The sequence below is a fragment of the Pithys albifrons genome, chromosome 3, assembly GCF_047495875.1.
Source record: "Pithys albifrons albifrons isolate INPA30051 chromosome 3, PitAlb_v1, whole genome shotgun sequence".
NCBI classification, from domain to species: domain Eukaryota; kingdom Metazoa; phylum Chordata; class Aves; order Passeriformes; family Thamnophilidae; genus Pithys; species Pithys albifrons.
Window position 1 is genome coordinate 778,243 of NC_092460.1, and position 24,547 is coordinate 802,789.

The 24,547-nt window shown below is 47.2% G+C and overlaps 1 protein-coding gene across 2 annotated transcripts in view; it reads left to right on the top strand.

The window, feature by feature from the left end:
* RAD18 (RAD18 E3 ubiquitin protein ligase) overlaps positions 1-22,954 on the top strand; it is a 34,654-nt gene extending 11,700 nt beyond the window's left edge. The window contains exons 7-13 of one of the 2 annotated variants that reach the window (XM_071550182.1): positions 1,484-1,668; positions 2,721-2,797; positions 3,466-3,526; positions 5,934-6,068; positions 9,136-9,283; positions 15,068-15,130; positions 17,665-22,954. In XM_071550182.1, the coding sequence (XP_071406283.1) occupies positions 1,484-1,668; positions 2,721-2,797; positions 3,466-3,526; positions 5,934-6,068; positions 9,136-9,283; positions 15,068-15,130; positions 17,665-17,767 (772 nt within the window). In that variant the 3' untranslated portion in view covers positions 17,768-22,954. Of the gene's footprint in view, positions 1-1,480; positions 1,669-2,720; positions 2,798-3,465; positions 3,527-5,933; positions 6,069-9,135; positions 9,284-15,067; positions 15,131-17,664 lie in introns of both variants that reach the window. The other variant, XM_071550181.1, reaches the window with a different exon arrangement.
* Positions 22,955-24,547: the final 1,593 nt, after the last annotated feature.

The following is a 24,547-nucleotide window of genomic DNA, read 5'->3' on the forward strand; positions in this document are numbered from 1 at the left end:
CTGTTCTTACTAAAATCAAATAAAAGCCAGATCTTTCCTTGGTGTTAAGCCCATGCCCCTAACAGGATTTTAAATTCTGCTTATTTTGTCTCTGCGTGCTCAGACCTTCAGCTGTGTCACTGCAGACACTGCCCCTTGGGGACCTGCTCTCTGGGGTAGTGCTGGCTCTTGGCAGTGTGTGGGTTATGGCTGGGGAGTTTGGTTCCAGTCACAGCACATCCCCAGTGCTTCTCTGAGGAATGTGGGCTCCATTTATTCTCCAGCCTGGAGCTCATGGCAGTGTTAACAGCTGAACAGTATTTTGGCAGAACTGCTAATTTAGCCCCCCAAACCTGCCCAGGAGTCGTTCCATCATGTGTGTTCCTGGAGAGCACTTGTCAGGGTGGGGGAAACCCACCAAGATTCCAATTCAAGCCTGTTGTGAGCTGTTCTCCTGTGGCTGCTGGCAAAGCTGTGGGCACTCTTTAGGTCAGGCTGCTGGGGAACTGGAATACACACCAAGCTTCTGCAGGACTTCCAGAAGATTTGATTATTCAAGGACATTTTTTATATTTCCCAAAAGAATCTGAAAGAAGTTTCCCTGAAGAGTGTGTTGTGGTAATCCACCCTCTTTTTGCCAGCTGTGACACAGGGGCTGGATGAGAGAAAACAAATTAACAATTTTTGCATAACCCTTTTTTTTTTCCTAATCTTGAAATTTATTTTCGATGTGATAAGTTGAATGTGCTGAATAGTTTTGGAATAAATCTCTTGCTTTCACTGTGGAAAGCTGTTAACTGCTCTGTAATCCAGAGCAGTGCAGCTGAGCTTTATTTTGCTGCAGAACAAAAAGTGTCTAATTAAATGCTATTCCTCTGCAACTAATAAATTTTTGCAGTTGCAGCAGATGAGCAAGGCAGTAGATGGGTTTCTGTCCCTTTGTTTCCTAGTTTGAGAATACCTCACCAGAAGGTGTAGGGAAGCCTGAGCTAATTTGTGCAGAAGGGACTGTTCTGCTCATTTTGGGTGATAAAAGTTATAGTAGAACTTGGATTTTCTCTGGCAGTTTCCTGTAATTAAGATGTTTTCCCCAGCTGTGTCAGGAACATTGAGTTCTTCTGACAGAAGGCAGTGGGAAGGAGTAAATTTGGGGTTTAGATGTCATTCCTCTGAGAGCACTGTTAATTCTCTATAATGTCACTTTCTGTGTCACCAAACCACCCTTGTGTTAGCTGGGAACTGCTGCCTTCAGGTACATGACTATTTTTCTGAATGTCATTTTCCCAGAGTTGAAAAATCCCCTAATTCAAGTTTTGTCTTAGGTTTTAATGCTTTTAAAACTTCTCCTGCTGCTTCAGGTAAGACATGGCCAGTACTGGGGTGGAAAATCCAAGTTTCTTTCAGAAGGTCTTATCCCAAGTGAGCGAAATACCCTTAAATATTTGTCAGTATTTTGATTTTCATAGGAGTATTAATTAAAGTCTGTTTCCTTTTCCTTTAGCAGTTCTGCTCAGAAAAGGAAGCCAATGTCTAAAGTTGTTTATAACCTGCTGTCGGATCGAGATCTGAAGAAGAAGCTCAAGGAACATGGTCTGTCTACCCTGGGGACCCGCCAGCAGCTCATTAAGAGACACCAGGAATTTGTGCACATGTACAATGCTCAGTGTGATTCCCTAAATCCCAAATCAGGTAAGTGAGAAGCTGTAGGGGAGTTGCTGCCATCACACATTTGTCTGTTCCCTGTGTTAGCTCTCAGGGCAGGAGGAGCACTGGCTGAGAGCTTTGGGGGAGCTGGAAGGATTTATCTTGTGTAAGTCAAGGCTAATGCAAAATAATCCTTTAATGTGGGAGGTTCTCAGGGGGATTCTTCACTCAGTGCTGGTGATGAAATGGCACCAAGTCTCTGCCTCGTTTCCCCAGACTGAAGGAAGAGTTCCTGGGAGTGCTCAGTGTAATTCAGCTGCTCTGCCCTAAATAATGCAAAACTCTTCCTCTGTTCAAACCCTGTGCACAAAGGGTGAATGATTAAACTGGCACTCAGGTGCAGACGTGCATTTTGGGCAGTGGCAGTGAGCCTGAGGTCACTGTAACAGGAGCAGCTGAGCTGCTGAGGAAGCAGAGGTGCCAAATGCCTGCAGTTTGCTGAAACTGGTTTGGAACAGGTTTTATTCCTTCACAGCTTCCTAAGCTTCTGTTCTCTGACTGCTTCCCTGTCTGGTTAAAGCTTTGATAACTGCCCACAGCTACCTGGCAATGCTGTGCAGATGATGAAGTGCAGAAACAGATTTGTAAACTGTGCAGGGTCCTGCATAGCTGTGGCTCTCATTAAATGTTCAGAAAAACAGCTGTGTCTGTTCCCAGGCTTTGAACGTGTCTGACACAATTGTTGGGCAGGTTGTAGTTCATCTGTGGGCTTTGGCCATGAGCCTGCACACTGCAAGGTGGGCTGGTGGGGGGAATAAGGAGCTGCAATTACTGTATCCTTCATTGAAGCATCCAGTATGGAATGAGAACTCTTTCTGAATGACATGCCCGTGCACCACAGGAACACTGTCCTGTGCAGGAGGGAGGTTCAGCAGGGTTTGGAAAGATGGCAGGTTTGCCTGGGGTTGGAGCCTGAGCTTTCACTGCTGGAGAGCTAATGCTGTTTGTTAAACTCATGGTAATTTCATTCAGTGCTGTTACAGCTTTTTATTACACAGCTCCTGTTTCAGTGGTCCCTTTCTTGTATTTCCAAACAGTCACCGAGGTCGTTAAAGAGCTGGAGAAGAACGAGAAGATTCGGGTTCAGCTTGAATGTCAGAAACCTGGTGAAAATGTAGGTGACTGAGCTTTGTTCTCACAGAGGGGGGGCAGCAGCAACTGCTGAGTGGGCACTGAGTTTTGTCTCTCGCTTTATTGTGGGAATTTCCAGATTCCATGTTGGAATTCACATGTGCCATGGAATAATCAGCCTGGTTTTCTCACACAGCACTTGTCGTGGGCAGTCCTTGGTGTAGTGCTGAGCTTTATGCTCAAACCATCTGAGTAGGAGCATTTTTTTGACTGCAGTAAAAACTCCTTGGCCACACTGGAGGATTTTGACCTTCCATGGCAGTGTGGGGAATATTTTATTTCCTGAATTCTCTAGGATTTAGCTGGCAAATTCCATTCTTCCATATGGGCAATACTGCCTGTTCTTTTCCCATGGCATTGGATACTCTGGTGGCTTTTGAAGCCTGTTTGTTGCACAGTGTTAGGAAATACCTTCTGGCCCACACATGGTGAGTGTTATGGGGGCTGGCTTGGCCCTGGCACCTTGGTGGAAGTGGAGCAGGACACCATGGGCATGTTCTGTAAATGTGTGAGAGTCTGCAATGAGAACCTGAGAGCTGGTGGGGGAAAACCAGACAGCTGCTCCCTCTTCCAGTGTTCAGTCTCTAATTTCAAAATCTGAAGCATTATCATCTTTTTATTTCTGTTAAAACATTTGTGTGATTTCTTTAGAGCCTGACCTTCACAAAGGACCAGACAGAGGAAGAAATAGATGAGATCCATGCTGAGTATCGTAAGTAATACACAAGTTTTGCTTTATTTTGTTCTTAAATTCCCTTTCTTTTCCATTGAACTAAAATATCTACACTGATTGCCCCTGAGTGCATCTCCATTTATGCACTTTGTGCCCTCTTAGTGTCCTCCCATGTTTGCTGGGCCTGCAGAACATCAGAGCAGGGTGTCTGTGTGTCCTGCTGGGCAGTCCTGGGTGTCACTGGGATGTCACTGGGAACCCTCCATGCAGGACTGCTCTGGAAGAGCTCCCTGAGCCCCAGCCAAGGACTGGCCTTCCTGCACCTGGTTTGATTTCTTGGTCTGTTGTACACATTTAGAACAAAAAGATACTAAAGACTGTCTTAATTTTTCAAAGACTGGTATTTTATTGAATTTATATTGTTAAGAGGACATGCCCTCAAAATCAGCAAGGTCTCCAAGTGAGTGAGTGAGTCTCAGGCAGCTTAACTGAGCACTTACAAGTCTAAAAAAAAACCCTGAAAAAAGAGAAGATAGAATTATTTTAATGGGAACATGTGGTTTTAAAATTAATAAAAAGTGCTGACCAAAGAGGTAAATAGTAACTGGTGTCAGGTAGTTCTTTCTCATAAAAGCAATAAGGAGGGAATCATAAGTGTGAAAAAAGAACTGTACATGAAAACTCAAGGACAGAATAAAAGAGCTCCTATCAAATGCCATTTTTTCACTGTACCATGGATGGACTTTAAAAAGCTTTATTGCACAGTAATTTTTTTTCCTTTTATTTTACAACATTTGCACCTGAGGTCCCTTCTTGCCAGCTGAATACATGAATTAACTCTGGTGTAAGTTCTGAATAAAGAATCCCAACCCCATCATGTACTTTTGTTCTGCATTTCCGTGTGAACCAGAACACACTGGGGACTGTGAACAGCCCTGGGAAAGGCAGGACAAACCAGTGGAGTGAAAACCATTTTTTTCTGCTTCTTTACACTGTTCCAAGCTCTTGGCAAGTTGCACATTGCACTGTTGGTGTATTTTTTACCATTTATGAAATACCAATTAATACTTTGGCTTTCTGAACCTGGGGATAGTTCCTGTGCTGTCTGGGAGCTTTGCTGGAGTGGCTGCCAGTCTGTGCCTGGAAGGAGCAGTTACAGCTGCTGTCACTTCCTTCTGCTCCTGGAGACTCAGGAACACCCTCACCCTGGTGTCAACCCCATTCTGCTTTTTCCATGGTCTCTAGTTAAAGAGTTAGAAAGTCCACAGGAGAAGAAATAAGTTTATTGAAAAATGTATTTTGTTGCCTTTTCTGCTTATAAATCCTTTCCATTTGCAATGTTCTTCAGAGGTCTTCTGCTTTGTCTTAAATATTTATAATTCTGTCTGTGGTTGGTTCATTATTGAAATGCTGCAGGTTGATCCAGTGTATGTGGTGTGTCATTTCCACACCATGATGATTTACAGCAATGCTGAACAGTGCTTTGTGCCAGGACATTTCTCTTTGAAAAGCTTTGTATTCACACCATAAAGCAGAACAACAAAGGATAGCAGTGCTGCAAAAGGAGTTCCATAATGAGCTTGCAGTGGCTCAGACACATCTGTGACAGAGCTTGCCATTCAGTAATGGAGTTCTTGGCCTTCTGTGGTGCTTTCAGCTACTCAGGGAAAGGGAGTTGGTGTCAAATCTGTTTCCTTCTGTGGGGCAGGACTTGGTGTTATTTTATCATAGAATATATCACAGAATTTTGTCACTGAGAGGGTGGTCAGGTATGGGAATGGGCTGCTCAGGGAGGTGATGGAGTCACCACCCCTGGAGGTGTTCCTCTGCTTGACAGTGCTTTCTGTGAAGAAATTCCTCCTCATGTCCAACCTAAATGTCCCCTGGCACAGCTTGGGGTCATTTCCTCTTGTCCTGTCACTTGTGGCCTGGGAGAGGGGGTTGATCCTCACCTGGCTCCAGCCTCCTGTTGTGATCCCTCCCTGCCTGGCCAGGATTAGGTGATCCACACTGGCTGAGCACACCACGTTATTTCCCCAGCCTCTGGGTAAAGAATTTGAAGTATCCAGAAAAAACAATAACTTTGCATTGGCTGAACACCAGAGGGCTGCTTAAAACATACTAAGTGATTGAGAGTGCAAAGAGTACTTGCATTGGTAGGTGATTTAAAGGATCTGAATCCCAGCAGTGTAATGAGCATGACCCAGGAGCATGAAGTGTTATCACTGCCAGTGCTCCTGACTGTGGGCAGCTCTGTGAGGCACAGACACAGATTTGGATCATTAGTAGAACATGGAACATATCACAGTGCTGAGTTGGTTTCATTTGCTGTGACAAAAATGGCTTTAATGCAATGTTTTGTGTCCATTTCTGTTCACACTCTTTCAGTGTTTATGGTGTACCTTAACCCTGTGGGGATAGTCAGTGATGCTCTGCTCCCTTTCAGGAAACAGACACAGAAAAGAATTCAGATTCTTGGTGGATCAGGTAAATAACCGGTGGAAGAAAAGAGGTGAGAGTAAAGCAGAAAGTGCTCAAAGCAAAGAAGAGATTGCCATCAAAGAGCTGCCAGCAGGCACAGGTCAGTGATGTTAGTGTGGTCCCCTCCTGGATCCGCACTAGAAAGTGGGGAGTTCTTAAAGAATTGATCTTTCCTCCTGTTCTTCTCATACAGCCTTTAAGGGGAAAAACAGCATAAAGATCAAACAGACCCTAAAATGATTGACTGCTGTTGATTTCAGTGTGGAACATAAGCACAACCCATAACAAATACATCAGTGTGATTTCAGTGGATTGTGTCTGGGTGTGCCTTGTCTGGGGACACATTTCAGTGAGTTGGTTGCAAAGGGGTCTGAGGTTCCAGTCCAGGTGTGCTGCAGGTGCTGAGGTGGGTGTGGGATCATCTCTGGAGTGAAGGTGATAGTGGGGGCTCTCACTGCCTTCCACCCTTCCTGGGTCATGACTGTGAGAGGGAGTCGGGAACTGGGAACTGCAGAGGTACTTTGGTGGGATAGATCCAGGAGTTATTTGTCCTGAGCCTGAAGAAATGAGATCCTTGGGCTTCTTTTAGGCTGTTGATGCAGGATGTTGCCTCTCTTTTTATCTTGCTTTGTTTTGGGTTTGTATACTGAGCTCAGTGAAAAGGGGCAATGCATGGCTGCACTTACTTGTTGGGAGGCAGGGACAGCATCTGGGCTGTTTGTGATCCTCCCATCCTGCAGCATCAGAGTGTGCTCCAAGTGTGTTCCCTGCAGGATCCTTTGGTCTCCTTTGGTTTGTGCTTTATGGCTGCTTTGGCAGGGAACATCTATCTTTGAATGTGGGATTTAGAAGAACATTCCTCAGCCTAATAGAATGTGTGGATTTATAATCTATTCAAGACATTGGAGTTTTGGAGAGAATTCCACTGGCCAGAAGGGGATGTGCTGTTGTCTGTGCCCTTGGGAAAACGTGGCAGTGTAGTTTGCCTCAGCACTCAGAAATCCCTGTGCTCTTGAGCTGAGTTAATCTGTGTCTCCTTCCTGCACTTTTCCTCCAGCAGAGTCCTCAAGAATAAAAAGAAGTGGAAAACCAGTAAAATAATAGGAATTTTATCCTTATCATTTCTCACAGACCTTGATTCAAGGCATAATCTTGTCTGTGTGAAGGGTAAAAGTTAAGGAATCTCAAGGATAACAGATCTGAAGATACTCCTCATCTGTAGCAGAGGCAGAGGTGATGTGTTATTGGGTAGTGGGACCACAGCCTTCATTTCCAGCTCTGCCCTGGCAGGGAGGAGCTGCTGTGGGTTTCAGGTTTCCATCTCCTGTGTGAGCTGTTTGAGGAGCTGAATTAAAGCCATAGAGTTTTTCCAAGAGAGTGCTCAGGTAGGAAATGCCTTGGCTCAGGTGTCCTGTCCCATGTCCCATTCAGCACGTGGCACCACCTCGTCTGGTTCCAGCACAGCCACACCATTTCCACTGCACTTTGTGCACTGAGCTTTCAGTAATCCTTGGAATTTCAGTTCCTAGTTTTGTGCCAAACATCTGCACCCATTGGAAAAACAAAGCAATGATTTATGGGTGAAGAAACAGATGCCTAAATCCTGTTTCCTCAGGATTGCTTGTTAACAGCAACTGCCTTTGTATTAAACTGGGAATCACAGTTGGGGAAAGGAAGAAAGCAGCAGTGGCCTGATGGAAACTGCTGGAAGAGCAAAAGCTCTGTGTGCATTCCTTATCCACTTCCTTCAGGTTCTCTAGGAAGTGGTGGAATTGTAGAGAGTTAAAACAGACATAGATTCGAGTTGGGGTTTGTTGGTTTATTCTTTCCCCCTCCACCTCTCACATTGCCCTCTCCTGTAGTGTTGGTTGATGCAGTTTAACCTCTCTGAAAATCTCTCTGTTTGTGGTGGTTTTAACCACCTGTTCCTGATACACATCATCTCCCTTTGTACCTTTGAGCTTAAAATGTCTGTTTTCCAGTTTTTATGACTTTTAAACTTGAGCTTTGCCTAAGGGGAAGTGCCAAAAGGATTTGATAAATATTGGTGATAAATAATCTGAACAATCCTGGCTGTGCTGGGCTGCATTATTGCCCAGGCCTTGGCTATTTTTACCCTGCTCATTTCAGAGTTGTGTTTCATCAGCTGGACAACTGACTCTCTGGGATCTGTTGGTTGTTTTCAGGAGACAAAAATACGGCCCTGATATTTAATTATATCTATTAGTGGGAGGGAAAAGGGCAAGCTGAGCTCAATCCTAAGGCTGTGAAGCCCCTCCACACTCCACTTACAGTTCTCCTTGGCCCTTTCTGTCCAAACCTTTGCTGGGGGGGTAGGAAAGTCAGGGCTTGGACCACATCTGTGACTGTCACCATTGGGGTTATCAGTGAGACAGGTCTGGGGAGGGTTAATGTCCCAGGGAGCTTTCTAGTTAAATAACTCACTTGAAAATATTTGTGGGTATGGCATAAGGATAGTTTATCCCTCTATACCCTAATTTCTGGTCTGTATTTGTTTTCACTTTGGAGAGGCAGAAAGTATCTTTTCAGAGAACTGTTCATCTTTTCATAGTCCAAAACATTTGACACTAAAACAAGAGAATGGTTTTACAACTTTTGTCTGATATGTGTTGTCTAGAAATAATTTTTCCTTTTGAAATGGAAATGTCATTTATCTGGATTGACATCATCTTTCTTAGCTGCATAAAGAAATAAATCACAGCTGTAAACAAGCCTGTTAACTTGATCTGTAGAACTTAAAGCCATCAAGCTGTGTGATGCAGGGGATGAAGGGAATTGGTAGCATAAGCAGCCAACAGCCCTGTCTCGTTAAGTGTTTGTTGGTTTCTGAAATAAAGTCCCATTTTATGAAGTGTGACACATACCCTTGCCCTTAATTTCTCTCCTTGTTTCTCTTTGAAACTCAACAGTGAAACATTTCTGGTTTTAGGAGGGTGGTTAGTTGTTTGTTTGGGGCTTTTTTAACCATCCAGGAAAAGAAATGAAACCTTTGAAAATTAAACCTGAGAAAGTTTTGGGAAACAACTAAGTGGGAATGAGGTGTTGATATTTAAATATTTATAACTTTCTGTCTTCCAGGTGCAGAACTTTAAACAATAGTATTTTGCATTGTCATTCTTTCTGATCTGTGCTTTTCCCCTTGGTAGAACCTAGGGAAGAGCATCACACAGCTGCTGTCCTTGGAGAAGCCCAGGAACTCCAGGCAGATGGCCAAAGAAGTGAATCTCATTTTGTGGAGGAAGGCCAGAGATCAGCCTCTCCTGAATTGTCACTGTCATTTGGATCAACAAGCAGGTCAGTGAGATTGTCTCCTCTCCCTGCTTTGGGCCTGATCAGACCAAACATGGATAAACCTTGGCAGTAAAAGGTCGAGCAGTGCCTGTCTCCTGCTTCACAGGAGGGTGCTGAGCTGTGGCCAGGGGGCCCTTCTCCTCCCATCCTGGGTGTTCAGTAGCTTGAGGGATGGAGCAGAAATACATGTAAAATTCACTTAGTGGTTTGTAGGGACTTCACAGGAGGTTGGTAGTGAAAATGTCCCTTTTGATACAGAAACAGGGAGTGGAATGTCTGAGGAACCAGCAGTACATTTGGTGAGTTGCTTCCACCCTTGTTTCTGCTGCAAGTTTTATTTAGAGAAAGTTCCCCAAGCTGGTTCAGCCCTAGTCTTTTAAGTAGTGTTGCTGTTTGGAACTGTGGCCACAGTTTCTGGAGGAAAAGGGAAAAAGTAACTGAGAACAGAGTGACTGGGTTTGATACATGTCTGAAAGCAAGAGAAGTGGTCTTGTTGATAACAGAAATGAGAAGGGAATGCAGGTCTGCATTACCAGGAATAAAAAGGTTTCCTGTGTCTGGAAGTGGGAGATAATCAGAGGAAGTAGGTGAAGGTCAGCAGCTGAGCTAGGAGTGACATTTCTTTGAATTTCCCAGCCCTGACACCCATCATACTGTGCTTCTTCCTCCTTGTTCTGCAAATATTAAAATAATGTAGTGCTTGCCTTCATCGTTGGTTATTAGCAAAGCAATCTGGGTAAGCAGTTTAACAGAAACCAGTTTTTCCAAAGTCATTTTAGTTCACAAAGAGCTCTTAAAAGTCACTATGAGGGTTAAAGACCTTTTAAAAAGTTGTCTTGAGGGTTCCCTTTCACAGAGGGAAATGTTGAATGTGAGTAAAAGCCTGGGGAGACCCTGGAAAGGGAAGATCATCTTGGATTAGAGAGCATCAAGTGGTCAATGTCTTCATTTTACAAGGTCAGGCTTTGCTGCCTGTTTCCATTTACTTGAATAAATGGGAGCATACAGTAAATCTTTGTCAGTGAACAGCAATGTGCTGGCTGGCAGAGCCTTGTGTGGAGTCAGGAAGGGTCAGTGTTGCCCTTTCAGGACATCATTGCATTTGTGTTGGCTTCAGACCTGTTATAGACCAGCAAAGCCTTTCCCCTCTGTGCTGTGTGTGTCTTTTTGCCAGGACTGGTACTGTATTTTGATATACACAGCATGTCAATTTATTTGCTGTTTAATATGTAACAAGGTCTTAAGGTTAGTGCTGGCCCAGTTTTATCTCAGTGTCTCAGGCTGGACATGATGGCAGTTTCTCCTGCCCTGTGATCAGGGAACTGTTCTCTTGGTTGTTTCTTTCCCTTTTACACAGGCCCAGCACTCTGGGCTCCTGCAGAGCTCACACACTGTCATACCCAGACCCACCTCCTTTCCAGGTGTGTGTGTGGGAGCAGATTCCTGAGCTCTCAGTGGGACACCCTGACCTGCAGAGGGTGGGTGTCCCTCTGGGCTGAGCTGCCCAGGGAGCCCTGGGACATCACACCCTGCAGCTCCTCCTGCTTTGCATCCAGCCCTGGCTTTACACTCTGCTCAGAGAGAGGAAACCAGCAGCAGTGACAGCTCAGTGAAGTGACAGAGGCTGCCTGGGGCTGGTGGAAGGTCCCTTTTGTCTGACCACCCTGTTCCTCCTTCCACACTGTACCTTCCTGAAGAGCACCTTGGATTGTTTTCCTGTGTGTTGTGAGAAACAAACAGAGGTTACAGGGGTCACCACCTCTCCAAACACTTATGGAATAGAGTTAGATCTGCTTTTTGTCTTGACTCTTTGTGTTCTTGGTAGCTGCTGTGCAGGAGCAGAAGGGCTGGTGGCTCAGTCACTGCCCAGGGCTTGGGTTGGCCCTTGCAGACCTCTCAGGTCCTGCCATGCCCATGGACCAGCCTTGGACCACAGAGTTCCATCAGGAATGGGGTTCTCCTCCCAGCACACTGCCCATAGGCCTGGGGTGTCCAAAATGGCCTGAATTACATCAGCATTGGCAGGGGCTGTAACAGGCACATGCACTCATACAAACTGCAGCAAAGAAAGAAGCTTTTGGTCACTCTGGTTACCATGGGGCTGATATTTTGTTATTTGTAGTGAAATAAAAACAGCACAAATACAAAAGATTTAGATGATGATGGCTTGAGTAGCATTGTGCTGTTGTACTAAGGAATGATTTTATGAGGCTTGTGTTTTATTTCTGACAATTTGCCAAGAGTGAATGTTTTTTGCATTGAAATGTCAAAACTTGAAATGTATTTGGAAGTCCAGATCTGCATGCTGTGTTCCTGTGAGGAAAGCACTTCTAGATGGAGAGCTGGTGTTAGGATGGGTTAAAGAAAATCAGGATATTGAGCAGCACATTGAATGTAACAGAACAGTCTGCAAGTTGGAGAGTTGAAATGTTTGTTCTGCAAAAAGATGCTGCAAGGAAATCAGTAATTCTTCAGTTTTGTCCTTCATGAAGCTTGTCCTTTTTCAGTCATATTTGCTAAGGGAGCAGTTGGTCAAGATTAGAATTTCATCCATTGTACACTAATCACTGATAAACTGACACTGTTCAAAAGTTGATGCTTTAATTGAGAAAATAAGAATTTTACACCTGCTGTAGAAAATACCCAGGCCAGGCATGGAGGGTGGAGCATCGACCCAGCCACGCCTGGGCTCTGCAGGGATTGATGATCCCACTGAGAGCAAACTGTGCCTGGCAGATAAACACCAAACACAGCCATGGCTTTAGAAGGGTCATTTCTCAAAGCTCTGAGGTCACAGTTACACAGAAAGCTTCCACAGGACTGCAGTGCTCCATACAAATAGCCCTGTGGCTTTCTCTGAGTTTCTGGGACTGAGGCCAAATTTGATGCAACTGCTTAAACAATGGGGAAATTAGAAAAGAAACAGGAGAAATGAGGAGGGACAATGGTAAGCCAGTTAATGAGCTATGTAGAGGAAATATTCCATTAAAAGTATTTTATGTACTGGGGATAATACACAGTTTTTTTAAGCAAATCACTTCTCTTAAAACTGTGTTAAAAGCAAAAGCTGGTTTTTGATGACTAGAGTGAGAGACTTGAAAAGCAGACAAAATACAACATTGGCCTTATCTGAAGTCCTGAAATGTAGTGACTTAGTTCTGGAATCCTGGTGGGAAAGTGCTACACCCACAGCTTGTATAACTCCCTCTCTGTTGGAACACCTGGAGCAGCTGCAGGGTCTGCCAGGGGAGGTTCATGCCCAAGGCAGGGGCCTCTTTCCAGTAGGTGTGGGGTTTTGGCAGTGAGCTTGGGAGCTATTGGTCAGGATCCAAGGTCTGGGTTTAACAAGTCACTTACCCTTGGATTTACATGTTTTGCAGAATATGGGCTTTAGTTCAGCAGCAGCAGAAGAGGCAGAAATAGGAGCTGTGCTTCAGTTACCCAGGAGTTCACTGGATGGCAGCACCCCTCTGGAATCCCCCTGGCAGATGTTGGTTTGGCAGAGCTGGAGGGATGGAGGTTGGAAAGGCTCTTCCCTGGCAGCTGCTGCAGTCTGAGTTCAAAGGCAGCTCCCTGGCCATCGCTGTCAGATGAGAGAAGTGTGTGAAAATGTGTTGGTCAGGGCAATAACTGCCCTTTTCAGTTCTTCAGGACATTTTTGGCTTAATAAATCTTGCACTGCTTTGGCTCACAGATGATGTATTATCATAGTGTTAGACAGGAGGGTTTGATCTGTGGATTTTGGCCTCAAACATGGGTTCATTGTGGAAAGATGATGATTCTGCTCTGCTATGGTGTTGATTCATACTTTTCTTCCCAAAACTGTGAGCTGTAACAAATTGCAGGAGCTGTGAGGTTTGGTGGAGAGAGTCCTGGGGACATCAGGACAGTCAATGGCCTCTTGTGGCTGGGGGACACGATTACATCCAGCCTGTCCAGGAGGACATGGGGCCCTGGTCGAGAACTGGGGGGGTCTGGACACCTCTGAGTCCTGAAAACAGGATTTATGGTCCACAGTGCTTCAGCCTCCATGTCCCAGCTGCTGCCAGGCTCCTAAGGGAAGGAGTTCAGACAGATCCAGCAGACCTTTCCCTTCCAAAGCAGAGCCTCAAAGGCACATTCCTGGGCTGCAGAGGAGGCCATGGCAAGCCAAGGAAGCCTGGAAAGAGGAAAGGAGAACAGTGAGACAGTGGAGCCTGTGTGAGGTTTGCTACAGACGAGAGCCCTCGTTTCCAAAAGCAGGATGATGAAGCCACGGGCACATGGTTTGAAAAGGAGGTGCTGGGAAGCCAGGGAAGGGGTTGTGCTGCTTGGGTTATCTTGGATATCACGCAGTGCTTGGGCTGTTCCAGCAGGGAGCTCATCCTGATCATTGCAGGCAGGACAGAGTGGAAGCAGGATTGGATTGCAAGATGGAGAAAACTGTTTTACCTCAGTCCTCAACTGGGCATTCACCTCCAGTGACATTGGTAAACCAAGATGGGCTGGAGCTCATTTCTCTTGCTGGAGCTCATTTCTCTTGCCACCATTGAGGGGGAAAATGCCCAGAGCATGTGCAGAGCCACATGTGAAATGCACACAGGGAGCTGCTTCAGTGAGGGCTGGTGGGGAGCAATGGGATGTTGGAAGGAATCCTGAAACAAAGGCCTTTTAGCTACAGCTGGGAAGTTCAGCACCCTGGTTTGTACAGTAGTGCAGCTCCTCAGAGGCTCATTGCAGTTTGGGCTGAGGAGTTAATTGGGTTCTCTGGGGACCAATGGCTTGATGGCCCATTCACAGCTCCATGTACAGCCCAAAGGGGAAACTCGCTCCAGGACATTTTGTGCTCCACTTTAAAAAATTTAATAGGCACAGACCATGGATTCCACATGTAAATTCTGAACAAGCATTATTGGTTTGAGCATTAGCCAAATTTTTTTACTTTTATTGTTTTGCAGTGACAAACGCAGTGGGTGATAAATGATGATAATGCTGCAGTTTTCAAGGCAGGGAAGTACATCATGTTCAGGCCTCAAACCTGTTCTTTTTCTATTTTAGGGGACTAAAAGCACAGAAATAGTCCTATGTCCTCCCCACTTCTTTTTATAAATCTAATTGGAACATCAGAGTAGGGTTTGGAAATATGATAATAACTCATTCTCTGGGCATCCAGTTTGTGCATCGAAAATGAGCTTTTGATGGACTTCTAATTCTGAGAGTAAAAACAATGCTGGGCTTCAAAACTTTCCCCATCTGTTTTTGGTGTCTTTTTCCTTTCTATCTCAGAGACTGAATGTGCACATGTTAGAGGGTCCTCTAACCTGGCTCTTTGTCCACCTGAATTCCTGTTGAAGGTTCTGTAGTTATTGCCACAGTAACACCTGGTGACTGTCACCTCAGAGATGAGACAAAATGGCAAAGGCTGAAAGAGATCTTGCCACCTTCTGCAAGTTGTATGTCATTGGAAAAGAAGAGTGTGTTACCCACACTTTACCCACCAAAGCTTCTTGCAGATCCTCTCCAGAGAAGTTGTCTGGTGCCTGGGAGTACAAAGTTACCACTAAGGAGATATGAACAAAGAGAATTGTCTTGCATATTAAATAATGACAATAAGACACAGGAATAACTTAAAATTAAGTGATGAAGAGACAGAAGTTTCTGGACTGTCCTGCAGGTTGAAGTTATTTCTTATTTCCTATTGGAGGGGTTGGTCTCATCCACAGGTTCTGCTGCCACTGCCAAGTGGAGCCCTGCTGTGCTACAAGGTGTTGCTAAAATAATTTACCTCTGTTTTATTTTCCCCTCCAGCACCAATTCGGACATTCTGGCAGAGGTGGAAGAGTCTGAGACGTGTTCAGCATCCTCAGACAGGTGAGTGCAATATCCAAGTGCTGGTCCTTGTGATGGACAGATTTGGGTCAGTAGGTTGCAGCTGGTGCAGTCCTGGGGAAGCAAATGCCTCTGGAAGGTCAGGTGGTTCTTAGAGAACCCTCACAGTTGTGGGAAGCACAGTTTTGTCAGTGGTTTTGGATCCTTGAAAAGTGATACCTGGATGCTCCAAGAATCCACAGATGCCCAGTCAAAGAGGAGACTGATTTTTGTGGAAAATGCAGTCTGATCTTCTGTTGTGTTTGAAGTTCTGCTGTTGGCAGAGCTGCAGGTAGGGCTGACAAGTTGAACAAGCTGGATTCAAGCATCTGTTTCCAAGTGGGAAGAGTTCTTGTTAAAACATTAACATCTTAGCACTTTAAACCAAAAATCCCCTTCTGTTCCATATATGTGGGCATAGCTTGGGACAGCTCTTAAAACTCAATTAATGGCTATGGAATTCATACCAAGGATCAGAAATGTTTGTCCCACTTCAGGGTGTGTTTAGCCATGCACTGGGGAGACCTTTTTCCACATGCAGGGTGTGTTTAGCCATGCACTGGGGAGACCTTTTTCCACATGCTTTTAAAGTACTCAACTGAAAGACAGTTTGGGGTTAAATGCTCTGTAGTTAGTTATTAAAATAGTTGACTTCCTTTTTCCTTGGGCAAAGAACACGCCTGGCTCCATTAAATCGCCTTTAATTCCTTGTTTCTGGGGGCTCTGCAGGCAGCAGCTCCCCAGCAGCAGTGCTGAGTGTTAGCCAGGCTCCCTGTGGCAGGACACTTGCTGTGGCAGTCCCCTTGCTGCTCCCAGGAGAAAGCATTTGCTCCATAAACTGGGTCCTTCAGCCACAGTCAGTGGTTTTTTTCTGGTCTCTGCCCCCTGTTCCCCAAATTGAATCCTCAGATCATCTCCTGTTCCCCTCATGAACTACAGTTATTTATTACTCTGTGCTGTTGGCAACTTTATTGGCAGACAGGTAGGTTTAAATTCAAACTGAGACACAGACTGAGGTTTTAATCCCTCACATATAAATTAAGTTCCTGATCTTTAGCAGCACCTTTGTGCAGCTCAGTGTTAATAGTGGCCTGCTCCTGGCAGCAGCTGTAGATGTGAATAGCTCTGTTGATGCCAGTGTGTTGCTGCACATGGGGTGGGACAAGTGCCTGAGACTTGGCCTGTTTGGGGCTTCATGAGATTTAAATTCCACTGCCATGGCCCCTCTAGTCAGAAATTGCCTGACTGAACAAACCCTCAGGCAACAAGTGCCTGCTTAACCCACTTTGGAGCCTGCAGGTCTGTCAGTCTGTTAGTGATGGTTTGGGGAGAAATACAACTCTCTGAGTCATGTTTTTGTGATGGTGTGAGTGGGGAGGGCTGGGCAGGGCTATGGATCCAGGTGGTCCCTCCCTCTGGCACTCTGGGGGTGTGTGTGTTCAGTCACAACACCAAGGTTCCAGCTGGGTCAGACCAGCTGGGGTTCACACGGATCTCCCTGGGCATGGGTAGTGGTCTGAGGGATGTGGGAGCTCTGTCTCCATCATGGTACAGCTGAAACACAAGTTGTTCCTACTAATCTCTGTATTATATCTTAATATATATCTCGTGGCAGTCAGCAGACAGGGACTTGGGCATCTGAGAGTTTTCCATTGTTATTTTCAGTTGTGAATTCCCAGTTTAAGCCAAATGAATAGTCCCTGCAGGATGGATTCAGCCTAGCAGATGGCATAAAACAGAGTGTATTTGTAAGAAATGTTTAATTAGCAAAAGCTGTTGACAGATGAGCGGCATCTTTCATGTCAACACTAAGTGGGATTTTGAGCTCTGAGGCTGAATGATGGAAATGAGCTGCTTTATTTAAATATGGCTAATTTAACAATTGTTTCTTTAAAATTAACTCTGTGACTAAAAAAAAAACACTTGTTGAGTTTCCAGTGGAGAATTCTTTGTCCATAAATGAGGAGGGTGTCTGCAAAGCTACGAGTCTCATGCACTTTCCTTCAGGGGTAGCCCTTGTCCTGTGCCTGGGGGACCATGACCCTGAGGAGGACAGTGACTTGAATTGGCCTTTTCTGATAGAATGTGGTTTTGTCAGTACCAGGGGCTCTTCTCAGTCATGGACAAGGAATCTGGGAGGTTGTTGTTCCTCCTTGTCTTCCAAACTGGTTCCTGGGGACAGGAGGAGAGGCCCCACGACATCCCTGTCCCTGCAGGCTCAGGGGAATGGGACTGTTAGTGAGTATTGTCATCTTCAAATAGGAACACAGCAGTATTTCCCCAGCCCTGGGAGTGTCCCAGGCCAGGTTGGACAGGGCTTGGAGCACCCTGGGCTGGTGGAAGATGTCCCTGCCCATGGCAGGGGTGGCACTGGGTGGGCTTTGAGGTCCCTTCCACCCAAACCATTGCATGATCCCCCTCACCAGTAACACGCTCATGTGTGGTGCCGTGTACTGCTCCCAGCACTTCAGAACAGCATCCTCTGTGCTGTGTTTAGGGCACTTGCAAACCTGTTTTGCTGCTTTTCTTTTCCCCAGTGACACCTGCATGGCTCTGACAGTGACCAAGAGGAAGGTGCATCGGCCGCCGCTGCTGGAGAGTGCTGGAGGCTTTCCAAAGAGCAAGCGGAAGAGGAGCTAGTGCTGCAGGGCTGGAGGGTGGATCCCCAGTGCTGGGGAGCACTGCCTGCCTTCTTCCCATCCTCAGTGTATCTGGAGACTGAGTAAAATGCTGAGGTTTTGCATCACTGCCATTCCAGGCACCCTAATGACCAGGCTGGTGGGTTTGTCCGTAGCACTGTGGGCCACTCCCTGTGAGGTTGGGCCCAGGTTGCTGGAGCCCTGCCTGAGCTGGCTCCAGTCCCACCAGCAGGACTGCAGGTTGCTCACACCCCATGGAATGTGCTCTGCCCCTCTGAAGGCAGCTGCAGGACAGTGTTTTGCTGGGGGTCAGGCAGGTGCTGGTGCCCCAGGTCCCTCATGCAGCTGGAGGAGGTGGGAGGGAGGCTGGGGGAGACTGGGGGATTCTGCTCTACAGAAAGAGGCTTTTTTGTGTTTGTATGAGTAACTTTTTTTGTCAAGTTATTCAGTGTTATGTGTTGCTATTTTGGTTTGAAGTAATGAAACTGGAAAGAAGTTTGAAGGTCATTGGATGCAAAGTATTATAGCTTTAAAATAACTACTAACATTGAAAAGTCTGATCTTCCTTAGGAGGTGGTGGAATTTTGTACTGAAATAAAGGAATGCAAGAAAATCAGAACACCAGGGGAGGTTGTTAAAAATGCAGCTTGTAAGCAAAATGCATCCCATGAAAAATACTCACAGGTGCTTCTGCTTTTGTGCTCTGTGTTAGGACTGATGGAGACCCAAATATGGCCACATGGTGTATTTTGGAGAGATGGCCTTGCTGTGCAGCTATTAGGAAATGTTTGGATTTTCATGGGATGTTTTGTGCCTGTTAGAATACAGCTCAGACAAAGGAAACCCTCAGACCAGCCACCACTAAAGGCACTTTTCTGGAAAAGAAAGAAAAAAACCTTGAAGTATTTCTCAAAGTTTGACCTTTTTAATAAACTCCCTTAAGGTTTTGGAGCCTGAATGTCAGCCCCAGTCCCAGACAGCACAGGCAGAGGCACACAGAGGTGCACACTGATGCACAGCCCTGCCCAGCACAGTCCCAGCAGCACTGGCAGCTCTCAGACACCACAAGGGCAGGAGGGTGGCTGTGTTTGCTGCTGTGTCTCACCTGAATTCTCATGGATTTGGGATTTTTTTGCTGCCTTTTTTTAATGTTGCTGGAAAAACTGCTTGTCTGCTGTGTTTGGTGCCATTGATAAGAGCAGCTGAAGGAAGGGTGTTTGTTTCAGTGAAGCCCTTCGTGACTGAAAGGAAATGACTTGCAAGTAGTTAAAGATCGCTGAAAACCAACAGCATCTCCCAGATTCATTCACTGCTGACATGCAGTCGTTTTTCTCATAAAAATGTTTTATTGCTCCTCAGAAAAACCCCTTGCTATGCATGACTGGGCAAACTGGGAAACCTTTGGTTTCCCAAAGCTAAAATACTGTGGTGTTTGTGCAGGAGACAAATTGGAGCTGGAGTTGTGGATGTGACACAGTGGACGAGGTGCTGGGGGAGAGGCCGTGTGGAGCAGACACACTGGACAATATGGAGCCCTGGGAAAAAATGTGAATTTGGTGGTCCTGTGCCTCATTCCCACCCTGACAGGGGGTGCCCAGGCAGGATCCAGCCTGTCCTGCCAGACACTGTGCCAGGGCCAGCTCCAGCCCCAAGGGAGTGCCAGGGGCTGCCCCGGTCCAGCCTTTGCTGGGAGTGGCTGCTGATCCCCTGGGTGCCATAAATGACTCTTGCTGCACATCTCACCAGCCCTAAATTCGCAGAAATTGGATAACGTAAGGGAAAAAACAACAGCAGCGGAGGAGACGCGCTGTGCTCGCCGCGCTGTCCTGCGCCCTCGCTCCCCTGGGCAGCTCTGCTCCTCCGTCACACACTCAGGGGGCAAGTGGGAGCAGCTGGGGACTTGTGAACAGCAGGGCTGGGGACAGAGGTCACAGCACGGAGGAGCCAGGGCAGTGCTTAGCAGTGGGGATGCACAGCGAGGTGCTGCTTTGTGTCCTGCCTCGGCACTGCCATGGCTGGGCTTGGCTGAGCTGTGGCCACTGCAAGTGTGGCAGAACCCCCACAATTGTGCTTTTTAAGTGAGTAACCATAAAGCTACTGTGTTCTTGCACCTTTTCGATGTGTTGATTGTGACCAATGTTTGTCACATCACCCCCAGTGTATGCCTTGTGCTGGGAGGAGTGTGGGGTTCCAGGGACCCTCCATCCTACCTCGCTGCCAGGGACGTGGGACTGTGGGGACCCTCCATCCTGCCCCACTGTGGGTGCAGCCCATCTGCAGCCATCCCAGCCGGCAGTTCCGAGGCAGATCCCTGCTGGCTGTGGCTCCCTGGGGAATTGTGTGAGAGCAGAGCCCCTGGGGGGCAGATACTGGTGATACTGGTGCTGGCAGTGGGGCTGGAGCGATGCCAGGCTGAGTGGGGGGACCGCCACTGGAAAGCTTTGGGAACGGCTGTGTGGGGCAGTGAATCCATGCAGAAGGAAATGAATTTAGTCATGGAGCAATCCCTCAGGCCAGGGCAGGAGGGCAGAGCTGGAAACCAAATAATCACAGAGACAATAAAAACGTCCCGTTCCCCCAGCCCGGCGGCAGCGGAGTCGTGTGAAAGGCAGCGATCCCAGCAAGGGGGGAGCAGCAGGAGCAGAGCCACCCTGGCAGGCACAGTCCCCTGTGTGCTCTCACCCCGCGCCCCCCTCCAACACAAATAGCTGGGGGTTACCTGGTTTTGCTTCAGGGATGGCTCTGCTGTGCTATTTTCCTGTATTTTCCCAAAAGTTCTGGTTTTGCGGAAAACCTGCAGTGATGGGCTGATTGTTCCAGCCTTTGGTTGGGTGTTCTGTGTCACAAATAGCAGAACAACAGCAGGGGTGTTGCAGGTCCCACAAAGCCTGTTGCTGCTGCAGGTGTGAATGCCAGTGCTGTGGGCACAGCTGTGGCAGGAGGGAGGCAAGAGCAGGGCCCTGGATCTCACTGTGTCTGACTTGCTTTTCATTCCTCCTTGTTGGTGAGAGATTTCAGGGAATCTGAAATGAACAGCCTGAGGTTACACACAAATACAGCAAAACAAAAAAAATAGTAAACTTACTATATAATCTCCCAACAGCTGAACCTGAAGCCTCTTTGTTAAAAACTATATGGATACATATTTGTATTAGGGCAGCTTGTAATTCCCAGGGTCTGTGCAGGCTCCATTGGTTTTTATGGCTTTGAGGCCATAACAGGATGAAGTGAGAAACATTTTAGCACAAACCACGTCATTTGGAGCCCTGTACAGACCCAGTTCCTCAGGCAGGTGCCTGGGTAGAGCCTCTGTCACCCTTTCAGGGGCTGGATGTGCAGGATTCGGTGGCCTGTGTGCAGCAGGTGAATGGGAGCAGGGGGGACCCTGTGAAACGTGAGGGTCTGCCCTGGCCTGGGTGGGACATTTTGAATGATAGGTCAGCCTGGGTATCAGATCAGCGGGATCCATAGTCTGCTCTAGTTTAAATGGGGTTAAGCTCATTGATTTGATGGGAGCTCTGCTGTCACATCCCGGGGGGGTCCCCAGGGCAGGAGATGCACCCACGGCACTCTGGGCACAGGTGGATCTGTGTGTCTTCAGGGGCTCTGGGGCTCTCTTGGGGTGCCAGTGCTGATGGGTATGGAAACAAGTGCCAAGAAGTTCAGGCTCTTTTTTTTCCCCAGATCCTCTTCCAAAGCTGGGTGAGCCTGACTGGGACTCTGGTGCTGGTGTGGGCAGGAGGCCCTGGGAGCAAAGGCCGAGGGATTTCAGTGACTTGGGGATTTCTTAGAAGGAAATGGTTTGAATCCCATGGACCTTTCAGGGACATGATGTGAAAGGATCTTTAACACTGAATTCCTTGAGTAAGTTCAGCGTGTTCCCAGATAAACAAAAGGAAGGGAACAGAGGGAATGATCTTGATGCACATGTGAACTCTTGGAAATGTGCTTTCTGCTGCGAGTGCTTCCTAGAGCTTGAGGATGCAGGGTCCAAGTTGTTCCTCCCTTCTCCTTTTGTCCATGCACAAGTTGGCTTTTCCAGCTCCTTTTCTCCTTCCAGGAATGCTCTGATGACTCAGTTTCCAAAACATCCCCCAGCCATGGCACAGCTCTGCACAGAGCCCAGGCAGTCAGGTCGTGTCCTGGGGCAGGAATGCTGGGACTGACCATGGGCTGCAGCTGTACTTTTAATTTCTTATTTATTATGATCAATCTCAGGACTAGTCGTTTGGTTTGTGGTGTGGAAATTTTTTGCTTTGTTAATTTTTTTGTTGTGTTTTGGGTTTTTGGGGTTTTTTGTTTGTTTTTAACTAACAAAAGAATTACCATGGCCAGAGCATGGTTCAGGTGGGTGATGTGATGGGTGACAGAACATTATCCAGGAGTGTAACTGTGTTAACCCAGCCCACACAGCATGTTCAAATGCAGATATGTTACCCCGGATCAGTGAACTCAGTAACAAAATGAATTTTGAGTAAATTTCAGGACCAAATGATTCTGTGCATTGCTGGTATTTCCATGGTTTGTCTCCAAAGCCTTGTTGCCTTTGGTACAGAACATTTTACAGTATTGAGTTTCTATTCCTCTGGAAATCAGCAAAACCAGCTGGTGAGCCATGGAGGAATTTGATGTCTAACTTGGGGATTTATCATGTGCACATTTAAGAAAGACATGGAAAACTTGTCATTTACTCTGGCCTTGGTCTATTCTCAAGGCCATGCAAAGCCCCCAGCTCTGAGCAGGTCTGCACCAGGCACAGATACACCTTCTCCAGGAGGGTGTGCACATGGGACTGCTCACCTCTGGGTTTAGTCAGTTTACCAGAACTGGCCTTCTTGCAGGCTGAGGGCAGCAGGTGAGGACTCGGAACATTTCCAGGATAAAGAGAAATTCCCACACAAGAGCAGCCAGATGAACTATCCAGGCTCTCCAGCCTGCAGTGCCTGCTGTGGCCACAGCCATGCACGAGTTCATGGGCAGCTGCAGCCCCATCTGCAAAGCCACGGCCTGGCCTTGTCGTTTTGCCAGACCTCTTGTGTCATGGGGACCATAAAGTTGGAAATCCAGATAGCTATTGGAAAAACAGCTATTTCGGATCCAGCAGTAAACCAAAATACAATTAAATTTAGCTTTATGTAGTGTTTGTGCTTTTGATTATCCCAAAGCATGTATTTTTAAAATAAAAATGTTTCCAGCTCTATGGCATCCCTGAATGTTTAAAGCTGGAAGGAGCAGGGGATGACTCAGAAAATCCCCTGATTCTCACGCAGTTTTTTGCTTTAAAATCACGTGTGTTTGGGTTTTAATTGTGGGGCAGCTGCAGCTTGTCCTGAATAAGGAGTGAGGGGCTGCAAGGGACCATGAGTATCTCTGGCTGCTGGGGGCCAGTGTCCAGAGCTGGCAGTATTGCCCATGGAAGGGCACCAGGAGCTGGGTGCTGTCCCGAGCTCCCCACAGCCCATTTGGTGTAGGTGGGACATTTTGCTCTGGCAATTCCCTCCACTCTCTTTCCCCTACAGACAAAGGGAATGGCATTAAAACCTTATGTCTGGGTCCTTTGATCTGACCCTGAGCAGACCCAGCTGTGGCCACCCAAAGTCCATGAAGATGGTCCATGGGTGATCAAACCTTGCCTGTCTCCTTTTCTGCTGGCTCCAGTGCTGGTTTCTGGCATCAGACCCAAACCTGTCCCAGCAGACACACAGCAGGCAGCAACTCCACACAATCAGCAGTAAAGCACTTTAATGTCACCCAGGGACAGTGTTATTGTCCTCGTGGGCTGGGAGGGTGGACTGGCTGGCTGGCTCCAACAGCCACAGCTGACCTGGGCTCAGGCCAGCGTTACTTGCCCAAATCAATGTTTATTGGGGCTGTGAAATGGATTCCTGGGACAGATAAACTGATCTGAGCCACTTGGGGCAGGTAACAGTCCTTGCAGGGGGTTTTCCTTTATTTTCTTAGCAGTTTGGGATCTGGGATGAAGTAAGGCAGGACCTGGGATTTCTGGCACCCTGATGCTCACAGCCTGCCCTGGGTGGAGGCACTGTGGTGAGTGTCACTGTGTCCAGAGCCCTGTATAGACCTGACTGAAGCAGGTGGGGACAGGAGTGACGTTCAGCTCTGCAGGGTTGCTGTGCTGCTGTCCTGGCACTGAGGGGCTCAGCTGTGCCTGGAGCATCCAGGCCTTGGCTCCCACGGCACAGCTCCCACCCAGCTCAGTCCCTGCCTCTGAGCAGAGAGCCAAGGCTGAAGCCAAGCACTTACAGTAAAACGAACCAAACCCTTCCATGGCTTGGCCTTTTGACCCCAAATTTCAGTCCCCAGGCGTGTGATCCTTCACCTTGACTGAGCACTCCCTGAGCTGCTCCTGCACTGAGTCAGAGAACATGGCCCTGGGAGCAGAGTGGCATTGGCACAGGGAGAGCCAGGATGAATCCTTGGGGAGCTCTTCTCCAGCTGTGCACCTGTGCCTCGCCACTGAAATCAAATGTATTTCACAGCTGCAGCCACTCTGGGAGGTGCTCTGCTGCCACGTGTGGGAGCTGCACAAGGGGCACAAGGCTCTTTCCTGGCAGCTCAGGTTTGGTCTGGGAAGGAGCTGGTCTCTGTGCAGCTGTGAGTGATGCCTCCTCCAAGGCCAAAGAGGAGCAGTGGCTGCTCTGCCTCGTCTGAGGCAGTGTCTCACCACACTGCCACCCCAGCTGGATCCTCAAGCACATTTATCATCCCTCAGTGGCTGCAAGATGCTCAAAGAGCCATGCAGAAGCCAAGGGCAAACCTC